Genomic DNA, 14,069 nt, shown 5'->3' with positions numbered 1-14,069 from the left:
ATGAGCAGCAGCAGAAAAGAATCTCTGGCTCCTGAGTTCCCTCAGATGTAGTTTCTCTGGTCTGAGGGGAGTGGTGTTCAGGTCCAGGGTGGTAGCAACACCTGCATTGCCTGTCTAATGGCTCTCACCAGAATGCAGGCAGCATGCCACGGCCCTGAACCAGGGCGCAATCTGTTTGTTGTTTGTAACTGCCCTGTGGCAGTGAAACTTCACTTCACTTTTTATTTTATTATTAATATTGAATACATCAGAAAACTCTAAGTCAACTCTAGTGTAATAACAATATTCCTTCAGACTTCATATAATGAAGTACAAGGTTACCATTTATGTAACCTGATCAGTTACAACTACTGCAAATGTAGCTTTTAGGAAAGTGCCAATTTTCTAAGAGTATATATATGTAGTTAGGAACTTAATAAAAACCTTCTTTTCTATATAGTTTCTTTCAGTTGCTGTGATTTTTAGCTCTGCCTTATTTAAGAAATAAATCAAAACAGCATCTGTAGGAGTGAGCTTATAGATTTGGCCTCTCCAAGACCAATCAAGTGCCACATATAGAAATTCCATGGTAACCACGGTTTGAGCACAAAGGAGTCCTGATGTTATTTGGCAACCTTGTTGTGACTAAATTTTTCTCCAGTTTACCTTATTCCACATCAAACTGAATAGACACTTTAAGAACCTAAGAAAATTTCTTTTTTCTACCCTCGTGTGTAATTTTAGACTTTAATGTGTACTCAAAGGACGTACACAGTCTCTCTCAACAGGTTTACATGTGGGTGCTTGTGTATGATTTTGATGGAGGGTAATTTATGGGGTATGAAAAAATCGCTCAGTCATTATAGGCCTGCATGGACTCATGGTGGCAAGTATAAGTGAGAACTGCACTGAAGCAAATGCTCTCCAAGAACACAGACTCTTTTTTGTTCCTAAACAAAATGTGTGCCCTGTTTTTGTATTACTCTCTTCACACCTTAATAGTTCATTTACATGCTATGTTTTGATCTACATTGTGTCTCATCCCTTACATTTTATAATTCGTAGTTCTGTTGTTTATTTTGTACATGCTTTGTGAATATACCTAACTTAATATTGTTTTTAATCATACATTTTATCCTCATGTTTCAAGTATCGCTGCTTCTCCTGGGGAATAAACTCTCGATGGCTTTCAAAAATGCAATCCTATAAATGGATGATTCTAATATTTAAAAGTGTGTTATTTATTGAAGTTATGCGGAATAGAATTAGGAGAAATAGTTTTCAGCATAAAGTCATTTGCATAGATAAATAATTCAACAATGGTGTTTGCTCCTTTACATTGAATTTGTATTTGATTCGTGTTTGTGCTTTTCATGTAAAGATATGAGTCATCTGGGCATTGATTATATATCATGTACTATTTTAAACTTCTATTAAATGGTTAGAGCAGGTTCAAGAAACATTGACAATGTCAAATACATTTTAAATCATGATTTTAATTGTGTGTAATGGACTAAGTGTAATGTGTATTATTGTGTGACGATGCAATTAAATTTAGTATTGATATACTCATGTATTTTTCACTTGACAGAGCCTTTGTAAATGAATCTATACTTTTCCCACAAAACTTACTATTAGTAATAAAGCAATTTTAAAAACGAAGTCCTTGCTACTAGAATATCTTTATTCCAATATGAACATTTTCATATGCTTTTTGTAATTAACAACACATTTGAAAATTCATTTCCTAATTAAATATTAATCTCCAGAAATATTGCAGCATGATAAAGAACTCAGATTACACTGAATTGCAGTTTGATTTAAGTGCTCAGTAAAATGATGAAATAAGAGTTAATAACTGGCAGAAGAAAAAAATAAATGGTAAAAGTATCTTTAAACTCAGAATTCACATTTGAAAAAACAGAAATGATACACATATGTAATTACTAATTATTATGTATAATTTATAATCAAGTATCACATTAATGTCATATAATTATATATCATAAATGATGAATATCCTGATAGAAATATTATATATATTTAATTATAACTTATATCTAAAAACTTATATAGTTACATATATAAAATTATATATGTTTTAGTATCCTATCATGATATAATTATCATATATTATTGGTTACAACATACATATTATACCATATATAAATATATATATATATACACATTTAGTATCAGCATTTTCTAAAGGTGTTTGTTAGTTTGACAGCTTTAATCATATACAACTATAAAAGATCCTATATTAGGACATAATAAAAATTAGTCGACACTTGTATTTTACTATTTAAATGTCTAATGTAGAGTAATACAAGAATATGTGGGAAGGTTTATTTCAAGTTATTAATAAATTAATACTTAGAATAAAAGGTAATTCATTTGGCCTTCGATCCAAGTTATATTAACCAGCACATTCATGGCAATATTTATTGTTCATGAGAATGACCCAAGATTACTGTACCATTCTAACTGACCTATACATCAATTTAGACGAGTTAAATTGATATTTATTGTAACTCTATTGCTAGATAGAAGGAGAGAAAGGGAAAGGGAGAAGGAATTAGATTGATCAAGGCTTGCAGAGCTTAAAAAAGCTTACATATAGAGCTTGGAAAGCCAGTATGATGATATTCATAATGGGCATTGATTGATGAGTCAGGAGGTTTCAGACCCAGTTCCAGCTCTAATTTTACTTACATGATACTAACCTAGCTCCATAACCTCCCTGGGCTCCAGATACCTCATTTGTGTAATGAGATGCTGAGACTGGATGATTTCTAAGACTCCCGATAGCTCTAAAACTTTATATATGCTGGCCCTGCTGCATTTTCTTCAAGAGGTTCTCAGAGAAGTTTAATAAATCAACCTAAGTGTTCTTTTGTTATTTCTAACAAAATAAGATATTTACCCACCAACTTAGTTTGCAATTATTGAATCCCTACCATGTGTCAAGTACTGTGTGTAATTATGAATAGGGGGTTTATAGTTAAATAAGTAAATAATGTAAACAGAAGAGTGTAATTTTATAAATGCTATAATAAAATATAAAGAAAACTTTGTGGTAAGATAAAGAATTATGATATTAAAATATCTTGAGAAGGATAATCTCTTAATTTTTACTATATTTATTCCCTCAAAAAATTTTCTACCCTTGGGAAATGGCACTTTTTATTGCTACTCATACATGAGTTTATTAGGAAAAGACTAACTGCTTTTTATAAATAAGTGTGAAATGTGTGTTTTTTGAATTATGGGTATGCAACAAAATAAAAATGAAATAAGGATCCTTAAATTAGTTCCTAGTGGAAGATTGATTTATCATCTTTAGATGATAGATTATAGAATAGTCATAACTGTGGCCTTGAAAGAAAACAAAATAAATATAACCTTTTAAGATAGTTAAAAATGGATTGAATTTGGTTTTTAAATAACTCTAGGCATAACTTTGTAAATGAGTTACACTGTACTTATCAATATTCTATTGTTTCATATGAATAATCAATGTTGATAAAAAATTATTTATAAACTACCTTAATATACTCTAATATAACTTCGAAGCAAATGAAACTTTTTTAAAAATTAGGAGAAAAGAGCTATAAAAATATAAAGTACATGAAAATTTGGTCCATGAATAAAAGATGGCGTTGAACAGCAGTTGCTCCTCGTTTCATGTCTGGTAAACAGAAGTGGGTAAATATGTGATAACAGCAGAGAAAAGCAGTTTTTATTTCATTGCTTGAATTTCCAACATAAACATTTATTAAATTTTGTCATTAAAAATCACACCTTAGGACAAAGAAGGATACTACCATTCCATACTTTTTTCTTATTGCATGACCAATAAAGAGTTCATAGATTTGTAATGGAGAATAAAGCCATTCTTGTCTTTTTTGTAGTTTAAGAGGTAAAAAAAAAAAAAAAAAAAAAAGTCCTCCTATTGATTTCAGATAAAGTTTCCAGGAACGTTACAGGCTTTTAAAAAAATGTGCATTCATAGATTTGCAATAAGAAATATACTATTCATATGTTCATGCTGAATTGTTGATAAACAATAATCTGTTTAGTCAAAATGGTAAACTGATATTCTGTTTCATTTTGAAAAAAGCCTAGAGCAGTATCAGGTTCACAGAGCTATATATAATGGATGTGTACATATAATTTTACAAAGTATATGTATATTTTCTTTTACTTTTTTCACTCAACATGGATAAAAATTTTGTCATATAATCATACTTGTTTGGAGAGACTCCTTGATTGTCTTCTGTACTACAGATGAGAAGATTTTTCCTATTTTCACTATAGTTGCTGTTGTTCTTGCCATTTTTATGTAATTGAACTATCTATTTTTTCCAATATCAATATTTCTAGTTTAGTCTTGTTGTGGATTATTCTTACTATATTGTACTCTAATTGCATGTTGATGTGATCTTGTACAAAACTTCTACCTAGTCTTGGGTGCCTGGGTGGCTCAGTCAGTTGAGTCTCTACCTTTGGCTCAGGTCATGATCTCAGGGTCCTGGGATTGAGCCCACATTGGGTTCTCTGCTCAGTGGGGAGCCTGCTTCTCATTTTTCCCTCTCTCTCTGCACGTGCTCTCTCTTGATCATTCTCTCTCTCAAAAAACTAAACAAAATCTTTTTAAAAACCCAAAACTTCATAGCACATCTGTTTACAACATGGTTTACTGAATATTTTAAGCCCACTGTGGGGATGAAAAAAACAAAAAAACCCCAAAAAACCCAAAACTTCTACCTAGTCTCACTCGTGGGTGAGTTTGATTTAGGATGGCTTAAAATTCAGGCCCTTTTTCTCTATCTACAAAGATAAGTGTTAATATTCAGCACTGATATCAGAAAAAGTATTATGATCTTATAATCTTGATTGAGAGCTGGGGTATGTATAATTCCAATAAGTTTGCATGAGTTGAGATGTTATTGTGCCTTTGCTTTTTAATACTAAATGCTTACACTTACTTCATATTTACCTTGAAATAATTACTGTGGGTCAGGCCTGGATGAGCCCTTATCATGGATTATCTCATTTTTGTTTCCCAATCACACTAGCCTGTAAGAAAATTTTAGCCATTCCACCCAAGAAAACCTTGAAATTTAAGTAGGTTCCTCTTTAGTACGTGGTGGAGCTAAGACAGTGACCTGAATATGTTTATTTCAGTTGATTTTCTTCAAATTACGTAGCATTACTATGATCTTGACTGCAAATATTTTAAGTATATAATGTCAGAGTGTGAAGATGATGGACTGTTTAACAGTACTATTTTCATTTAGAAATGTGGTATGTTTTTCTGTTTGCTCTTAGTTTGTCCCACTTTCTTCACTGTTTTAATATTTAAAAAATTGTTTTTGCTTCAGATAGTTTTTCTTCAACTAGTTCTCCCTGAATTATTTTCATAACTCCAGTGCTTTGCTGTGGCATTATATCATCTTTAGAATATGTCAGACTGTAGGGAAATTTGAGAAAAAATCATAAAGATTGTTTATTTCCAAGTGAATTATTTGTACCATTTTCTTTTAACCTAAATAAAGTTGAACCTATACTATCTGTTAATATAATTACTTGTGAGGCATCTCTTTGAATTAGGAAGGCTGTGCATTTTTCTTTTACACTCTGTAAAATTCTCCAACTGTGAAAATACTGGGCAGTAGTTTAATGAAACAAGAAACAATATAGGAAAAGTTGAAAGGATCTTTTGTACCCTCCCTGATTTCTTTTTTAAAGATTTATTTATTTGAGAGAGAGAGACAGAGCAATAGAGAGAGTGACAGAGAGAGCATGAGCGGGAGAAGCAGACTCTCCCCTGAGAAGGGAGCCCGACTCAGGGTCTTGATCCCAGGACTCTGGGATCATGACCTGAGCTGAAGGCACTTAACCAACTGAGCCACCCTGGTGCCCCTCCTCTCTGATTTTTAATGATATTTAAAACACAATTCACATAAGTCAATTATAGAAGGAAAGAACACATCTGTTATATTTTGAAGACAAATTTGTCCTTAATAGATTGTGAAGGTTCGATTTTACTTCCTACAGCTGGTTGAGTCCTCTCTTCCATGTTTGCAAACTCCACACTGGTCCCTCAGCTTCCCAGTACCTCAAGCACATGTAATTTTCCTCATGATGCTCAGACCCAACCACAAACCACAGTAACACCCCAGAAAGGGCATTGTTTTGGGATCTTAAAGACTACATTCCCTTGCTTTCAACATCCTCCTTCCAATAGATGAATAAAATAAATAAATAAAAATTGTTTTCCCATTTGATACATCAATTCTCAAAACATGAAGATTTGAATTAACTTAAAGCCTAAGTATTTCCTTTGATGCCTTTAATCCTCTTTTTACCCTTTTGTTAATAATCATTTATATTTAAATACCATTTATACACACACACACATACATGTATGTTATATATATCAACATCAGAAATTATTTCCCCTGAACAAATTAAGGGATGGTCAATATCACCATGAGAGAACAGTGGTAGGGAGTATACAAAGTTGGTGTAATGTTAGGGAAAAACTATTGCCTTGCCCATGATAAACTGCATTCTCAACTGTTGCTATGCACCCATAGTCAATATTTGTTATTCTAAAGAGCTTGTTATTTACAAACAATGATAGAGTTGTCATGATACAAATTATACATTCACTCAGCTGACATAGCTTTCCTTTTGTCTTTGATTATGTTTGACTCTGAAGTTAGTAATCCCATCTTTGACATAACTTCTAAGAAATAGATCTGCATGGTCACTCCTTCTGGATGCTTCCAATGGAGAATGTTATTCCACTGAGAGTCAGAATGCTCAAAACCAAGCTCTCTTACATGTTCTCCACAGTGGAGCCTCGTTGCAACATATCTTAATATTATCACTTATGCTAGAAACCTTAGTTGCCTTTCCCTGTCTCCATTGTGTATATTTTCAGTGTTTCATAATCTTACCAGATCTATTTTTCATACTCTATCTTCTTCAGATAAATCTTATTGCCACTGCTTCATTCAGGCCTTTATCATCTAGATAATGGCCTTAATGTCTTCCTTGTTATGATTTTCCCCTTACACTGTCTCCTTCTCTTTCTCTTAATCAACGCCCATGGGTTTACACAAGAATCTAATATGTGATGTGGATGCTATAGTGAACAAAATAGGCAGTATTTCCCGTGCTTGTGCAGCTTGCATTCCAATGAGAAGTGTCAGCAGTAATCATGATAAATGGATAAATTACACAGCATGTTAGAAGCTGATAACTACTGTGGAAAAAGTAGAACAAGGTAAGGAGGAAAGGAAACAATGGTTGAAAGAGGGAAGTGTGGAGAGGTGTATTCACTTAAGATAGGTTAGTCCAAGGAGTCATAAGAGAATGACATTTGAACAAAACTTGAAAGAAGTGAAACAGCAAGCTTAAAAATATTTTGAGGAAGAGCATTCCAGACACAGGAACAGCATGTCAGAAATCTTGAGGCAGGAAGATAACTAACATGTTCAAGGAGCTGCAAAGAGCCAGTGTGGTTGGGGCAGAATAAACGAGGAGAAGAGGAGAGGGGATGAGTTCAGAGACTAACAGGGATAACTGGGTCATGTGACATTTTTAGTTTTAGGAAGGGCTCTAGCTTTTACCCTCAGTAAGATGGAAGACCATCAGGGAGTTGTGAATAGTGAAAAGAAATTATCTGAATTATTTTTTGCAAAACATTCTGGTTGTTGAGTGGAGAGTATCTTTTTAAAAAACAAAGACCATTACAATATTTCCCTGCTTTAAAATATGCTTTTTTAAGTCATACTGAAGATAAACTTCCAGTCTCCCATAATTGACTATAAACTCCTCATCTTCTGATACTATACATCCCGATACTATACCTCCCAACTGATCAGAAAAATCAGTCCGCAATATATGATTCCATAGTTAAGTGTTAAGGCTGAGCACTACAAACTACAACTTGATAAAAATGGGAAAAAAATACAAGTAGAAGTCATCAAGGAATTACTTTGTGTGGGTGTTTGAAAATGTGCTTTGTCTCAAGGATAGATAAAACCAATTAGAGGAGAAAAGAGAGATGAGGGTGAAGGATGCTGTATAAGCAAAGGCATAGAATTAAGAATGTCCAGCTCCATAGCAATTTATGCCTGTTGGGGAGAAATGGGACAGAGGGAAGCCAAACAGAAGAGTCAGGACTTTGATGACACCATATAAGACAGGAAAATTATAGATTTTTAAGTAGAATAAAATAATAAAATCCGTTTTTAGACAGTAGCCTGACAGATAGGTCTGATTTATTGAGGAAAAATGAACAAACAAAAAAACAATTCTCCTAGGAGTCAAAACTTGTGCTCTATCTAAAGGAGCATGCCCTTGTCATATCTTGGGTAAAATCAATGACCTTAGGTGAGTGATGCTTTTGACCAAAGAGGGCTTCTGTTATTTTCCCAGAAGATTTATGCCTGGCCAAAGGGAAGAAAATGGAATTGAAGACAAAGGAAGTTATTTGTTTTCTCTGGGCTTAGGTGTGTGTATTGTTGGTATGTATCAGATCCCAGGCCTTTCAGTGATGTTTACCGTCAGACGTATAATATCAGCGTGTGACAACTACATTGAGCCAAAAGAACATGGTAAACTCTGATTTATATAATAAAGTTGATGTTTTGTTTGTCAGGTAACAGAAACACGGACTGGTCCTCTTGGCTGCAGTAACTATGACAACCTAGATTCTGTCAGTTCTGTTCTGGTTCAGAGTCCTGAGAATAAGATTCAGTTGCAAGGTATGTGGCTAAAATTTCATTAATTCTCTCCCAGTCTGGATAACAATTATCCAGTTGTGATTTCTTTCTTCTTCTTCTTCATCTTGTTGTTGCTGTTGTTTTAAACATGCTGTACATGCAGTACTAGGCTGTTAAAATTCTCATAAAAGGCTAATTTCCTAATTTTTAACTGATAGTAATGTTCTAGACCAGATGAAGGAAATGTCAAAATTCACTTTACTTCTTAAAATAGGTAATCTGTAGTAATTGAAAATGTATCGTGATAATATTTTTACTTCCATTACAGTAATCTTTGTCTCAATATGTGGCAGTTTTTTCATAGGTCTGTCTGGGTTTTGACATTTTCCTCATAGATTCTAGTAAAAGTTGTAACTATACTTATGCACACAGTAGCATGAACTGTTGACATTTTAAATATAACCTAATATCGTGGCTAGAACTGCATTTATCCTCTGACAGATAGAAACATATTTGAGAATATATTAACAAAATATTTATATTTCCATTATAAAGGTGGATTATGTGAAAATAGTAATAATTTACCTTTTTTTCTATTCCTATAATTTGTGAGATACTTCAATAGAGGATTTTTAAATAACTTGTAACAGATATATACTGCCCCCAAACAGGTTATTGGTGTGTGTACTTACTCATTCATACGGGTAAGAAAGGTTATGAATACACATGTGTAAACCTGTACTAGTTGAAGAAGTTCAGAAAAGTCTTTGATGACACATTGGCTAAGTTAAGTGGATTGATCAAAGGGATGATTTCGAGTTGTTCTTTTCTAGTCTACCTTTTCTCTTGTCTACCTTTTTTAATTGCATAAGTTAGAGCTGCATTTACATTATTCAGTTTTACATAAGAATGTTTAAAATTTCCAGAAATTCTGACATTTTTCCTCAACTTTTCAATTTTGAAAAATGTAACAGCTTTGGGTTATTTAAATTTATGGTAAATAATAAATGAATCTCGTCTACTTTGAATTATATATAAATTACAAAGAAAGTACTTAAAAATTTAAACTTTAAATGCCATCCAATTTCTCACTATCAATCTTAGATTTAAAGTTATTGAAATATTGTTTCTAATTTAAACAAATGCAATCTACCAATATTACTTGTAATTCCCTATTGCTTACTCCTTTTTAAATGTATGGATCAACTTGCCCTCAGAAAATTACGTTTCATAAAAAAAATAAAGAATATTTATATCAAAAAGATATTTATTTAATTGTTATTAACATTTATTTATTAACATGTTTTTTAACTTTTACTATTTGTGAATCACTGTGCTTAGTTTTCAGAATATTATATTATAAAAGCAAAGTTCAACCTCCTATATATCTTGGAAAAAAAACACATGAATAAGTGAAGCAACAGTTTTCTTTTGAATAATTATTGGGTCTATTTTTTTTTTCAATTTATGTGAGTAACTCAGAAATCTGCACGTCTATTTATGTCTTTTTCTATTTTCTAGGCCTGTATTTTCAATTGCCTATCACAACTTTATTTGTATCCCTGTGGTACAAAGACCTTTCGAAAGATAATTTCAGGAAATCAGTATCAGACTCCTCAACTTCCCACGTGTTCTTTCTTAACTGCATCTATATTTATAGTCTAAATATTCATGTTGATTCACGTTTTCAACCTCACCTTTAATAGCAGCCTTTCTCCACTTAAAAAAAAATGGAAGCATTAGATTCTGGATCAACATTACCATGATACATGAAGGGTATAAGAGATTTTAAGTCACTATATGTGGCAATTGGAAACACTGGTGTCTCAAAGTAGAATTTATTAGAGCAAAGAAAGCATCAATAAGAATTATTAAAGGTAAAAGCATTAAGCAAAAAATTTAGGACAGAACTCCGTGATTTAAGGGGCACCTGGTTGGTTCAATTAAGTGTCTGTCTTCGGCTCAGGTCATGATCTTAGGGTCCTAAGATCGAGACTGGCATCAGGTTCCCTGCTCAGCAGGGAGCCTGCTTTTCCCTCTCCCTCTGCCGCTGCTCTGCCTGCTTGTGCTCTCTCTCTCTCTCTCTGTGTCAAATAAATAAATAAAATCTTTAAAAAGCCCCACAAAACTGCATGATTTAACTATATTAGAATTGACAGTCAGAAATGAGATGTCAAAGAGATGCACATAGTACGTTAATTCTGATTTTTAAAAAAATGAAATCAAATGTTTTCTGGCATTGAGTAAGCTGGATTTACCTGTTTGACTTTGAGATCTGTTTTGCCAACTATATTACAAACAGTTCAAAAATTGAAAAGTTGTATCTACAACTGCAAATTATTAATGACGATATATGTAATATATATAATAAAAAGTAACTCTTAAGGGAGTATTAGAAAATATTTATTGAGATTAATAATATTCCAGTGTTTTCAACCCCTTATGAATTTAGCATATCAAGCAAGGTACTTCTGAGTGAAAGGGTAGAGGAGTAATGAAAAATCATTTATTGAGTCTTGGTAATAACTTTTTGGTAAAATTCCCAGAAACAAGGATGTGAATGATTCATATGATTGAATAACAAATACTTTTCCAGATCAGTTCATTCCTAATGTTTTATTTCAACAAAATTGACAGAGGACTGGTTTATTATCAAATAGGAGATTTAATGTAATTGTTAATGATAGGTCACCATGTATTTTTTTTTTGTTTATAATAAAAATAGAATGATACTGCTTCATAAAACTATTTTGATTTTGTTTCTCTATTAATGTATTGGAACAAATTTTCTTTTATTTTCTTTTTTGATATTCTTAATAGTTTCTTATAAACCAGTTTCACAGGCCACAAGGAAGTGCAAGGACTATGTACAGCCTTACAGGAAACAAGGAGGGAGCTGAGGAGGGCCAAGATGAGTCTAGGGCTTCAGTGGGTGCATTCCTGGGGAAGGGGACCCTGAAAGGGAAACCAGACAGTCCTGTGAAACACCAAGAACAAGGGTTTAACACACAAACAGGTCTGTGGTAATGTGGCCCTGGGGAATCAAGCCCCCACCTTTGTGGAGCTGCTTCCATAACTCTGTGGCCAAGGGTCAAAGAAGGCATCCCCCCGGGGAGGGGGCCACTTCCTAAAGTGGGCATGTGCATTGGAATTCCTCATCCAGTGGCGATCCCCACTGGGGGACCCATGGGAGGCCTCACACCAGGTGCTGGGCCCATCATGACTGGAGAGGGTGACCCTCGGTCCATAAGATGGTGGAGGATCCCCACAGCCAGTTGGATATTGGGTTGGGGTCCCTGAAATCCTGGCTGCGGCAGCAATGGCAGCGGCTGTAAACAGGCCTGTTCCTTGCAGGGTTATCACCTGTTGCAATAACACACCACCCCTTGGGACTGGCCCAGTGAGTCCTGCAGGAGCCTGGGGCATCGGAACACCAACTGGGATTCCTCTGCCAGCAGCTCTACCAATCCCTGGGCTCCTGGCAGCTTGCAAAGGGCACTCGGGCAATGTCATTATCTTTGAGTGGAGGTTCTTCTACTGTCATTAAGACCAGGTCCTACCAGACCTGCAGCACCAGACCTGTGCTTCGGTTCTCTTCCCTTTCTGTTGTTTTGAGTTCTTTGTCTTGAACTCATTACAGTCACAGAGTTTCAAATTCCTCTGCTTGTTGAAAGCCTGAAGGTGCCAGAGAAGATAGGGCTGTGCTGCAGGATGCCCCTCACCCTGTAATCCAAGTGCTGCAGCATCTTGCTGCTCTGGCCAGGATTCGATTTCATTGGTACATAAAGGAATATATTTTTATTTTAAAATAGAAATGTTTTTAATGCAACAGATCACTACTTTTGGTCTGTTTAATATATGATGAACATTTTAGATGACAACCTTATCATGTCCAAGGGATTCCTTAGTTTCTCACACTGTTTTAGGTGGAACAGGAGCAAAACAGCATTGAAGAGCATGGGTCAGCTGGGCATTTTCACTTTGTTTTTTGTCTTGCTAGAACATATATTTGTGTGATGCAAATTACAATTTTCTTGATGTCTCATCAATTTTATGAATTTCTAATATATTTATTCCCCAAATATTGCTTTTTTCCTTCTTACCTCTTATTCTGGGGTTCCATTAAATATATTTTAGACCTTTCAGTCATGACCTATATATATTTTATACTGTCTTCTGTATTTTATATTCTTTTGTTGTCTTTTATTTTTCTGTATTCAATATTTTTTCTGACATATTCCAGTTTGCTTATTATCTCTTCAGCTCTCTCTAACCTGCTATTGAATCCATCGATTATTTCTTAACTCCAATTTGTGTATTTTTATTTGCAGCATTTCCATTAGACTTTCATTAATAATTTCCAGTGCCCTTCTTCATATGCTTTTTTTCACAGAACATCCTAGGCTCAGAACTCAGCTTCCTTAAGCATTGTCTCAGCACTAAGCAGACCTTCCATAATTACAGTCCCAGTGATGTTTTTACTCTATTGTTCCTGTACATTAAAAAAAAAAAAAATCCCTAGGAGATACTCCTAAGTTACTCTGACTTATCTACCAAGGCAATGGAAGTTATCTAAGTATCAATTATTGTTTATGTTACTGGTCTGGTTAAAAAATTACAAAATTTTGAGTGGTCTGTCTCTAGACTTCTCCCCCACCCAAAAAAAAACTTTATTATTTTTAGTGTGGTTTTACAGAATTCCAGTTTTCTTCTTTTAGGGATAGATTGGTATACAGATAGATATAAACATAATCATAAATATCCAATTTTGTAATAAATAGCAATTAGGTAGGGCCAAATTTTTCCTTTTATGCTTATTTTTATTTTTTTTACTGATCACTTTGAATATTTAACTTTTTTATTAAATTTTCCTATGTAGAAGAAATGCTGAAATTGAAACTATATTTTTTTGAAATATCATAATAAATATGAAACCAGTAGGAAACCCTAAATATTAATCATATCACCTTATCTTCATTTTTGAATTATTTCTTAAGAGATATCAACGTCAGGGGCGCCTGGGTGGCTCAGTCATTAAGCATCTGCCTTCGGCTCAGGGCATGATCCCAGTGTTCTGGGATCGAGCCCCACATCAGGCTCCTCTGCTGGAAGCCTGCTTCTTTCTCTCCCACTCCCCCTGCTTGTGTTACCTCTCTTGCTGGCTGTCTCTATCTCTGTCAAATAAATAAATAAAATCTTAAAAAAAAAAAGAGAGAGATATCAACTTCATTAAATTTGAATGTAGAAGTGATGAATCCTATCTCTAGGGCTGTCTTAATACATGGCAAGGACATGACCTATGAAACAAGTGAAATCAGTCCATCTGCTTCCCTGTAGTCAGTCTTA

General features: G+C 34.0%; 1 protein-coding gene and 1 pseudogene across 2 annotated transcripts in view; one reads left to right on the top strand and one right to left on the bottom strand.

Annotated features, from left to right (window-relative positions):
• The window catches only part of BRINP3 (BMP/retinoic acid inducible neural specific 3), a 361,285-nt gene that overhangs the window by 219,764 nt on the left and 127,452 nt on the right, over window positions 1–14,069 (top strand). For both annotated transcript variants that reach the window (XM_008685663.1, XM_040636019.1), the window contains one exon: window positions 8,660–8,765. In XM_008685663.1, the coding sequence (XP_008683885.1) occupies window positions 8,660–8,765 (106 nt within the window). The remainder of the gene's footprint in view (window positions 1–8,659; window positions 8,766–14,069) is intronic.
• LOC103658254 lies at window positions 11,469–12,478 on the bottom strand (annotated as a pseudogene).

Source organism: Ursus maritimus, unplaced genomic scaffold, assembly GCF_017311325.1.
Source record: "Ursus maritimus isolate PB19 unplaced genomic scaffold, ASM1731132v1 scaffold_2, whole genome shotgun sequence".
Taxonomy (NCBI): domain Eukaryota; kingdom Metazoa; phylum Chordata; class Mammalia; order Carnivora; family Ursidae; genus Ursus; species Ursus maritimus.
The sequence above is the reverse complement of the archived record's forward strand: the minus strand, read 5'-3'. Positions and strand labels throughout refer to the sequence as shown.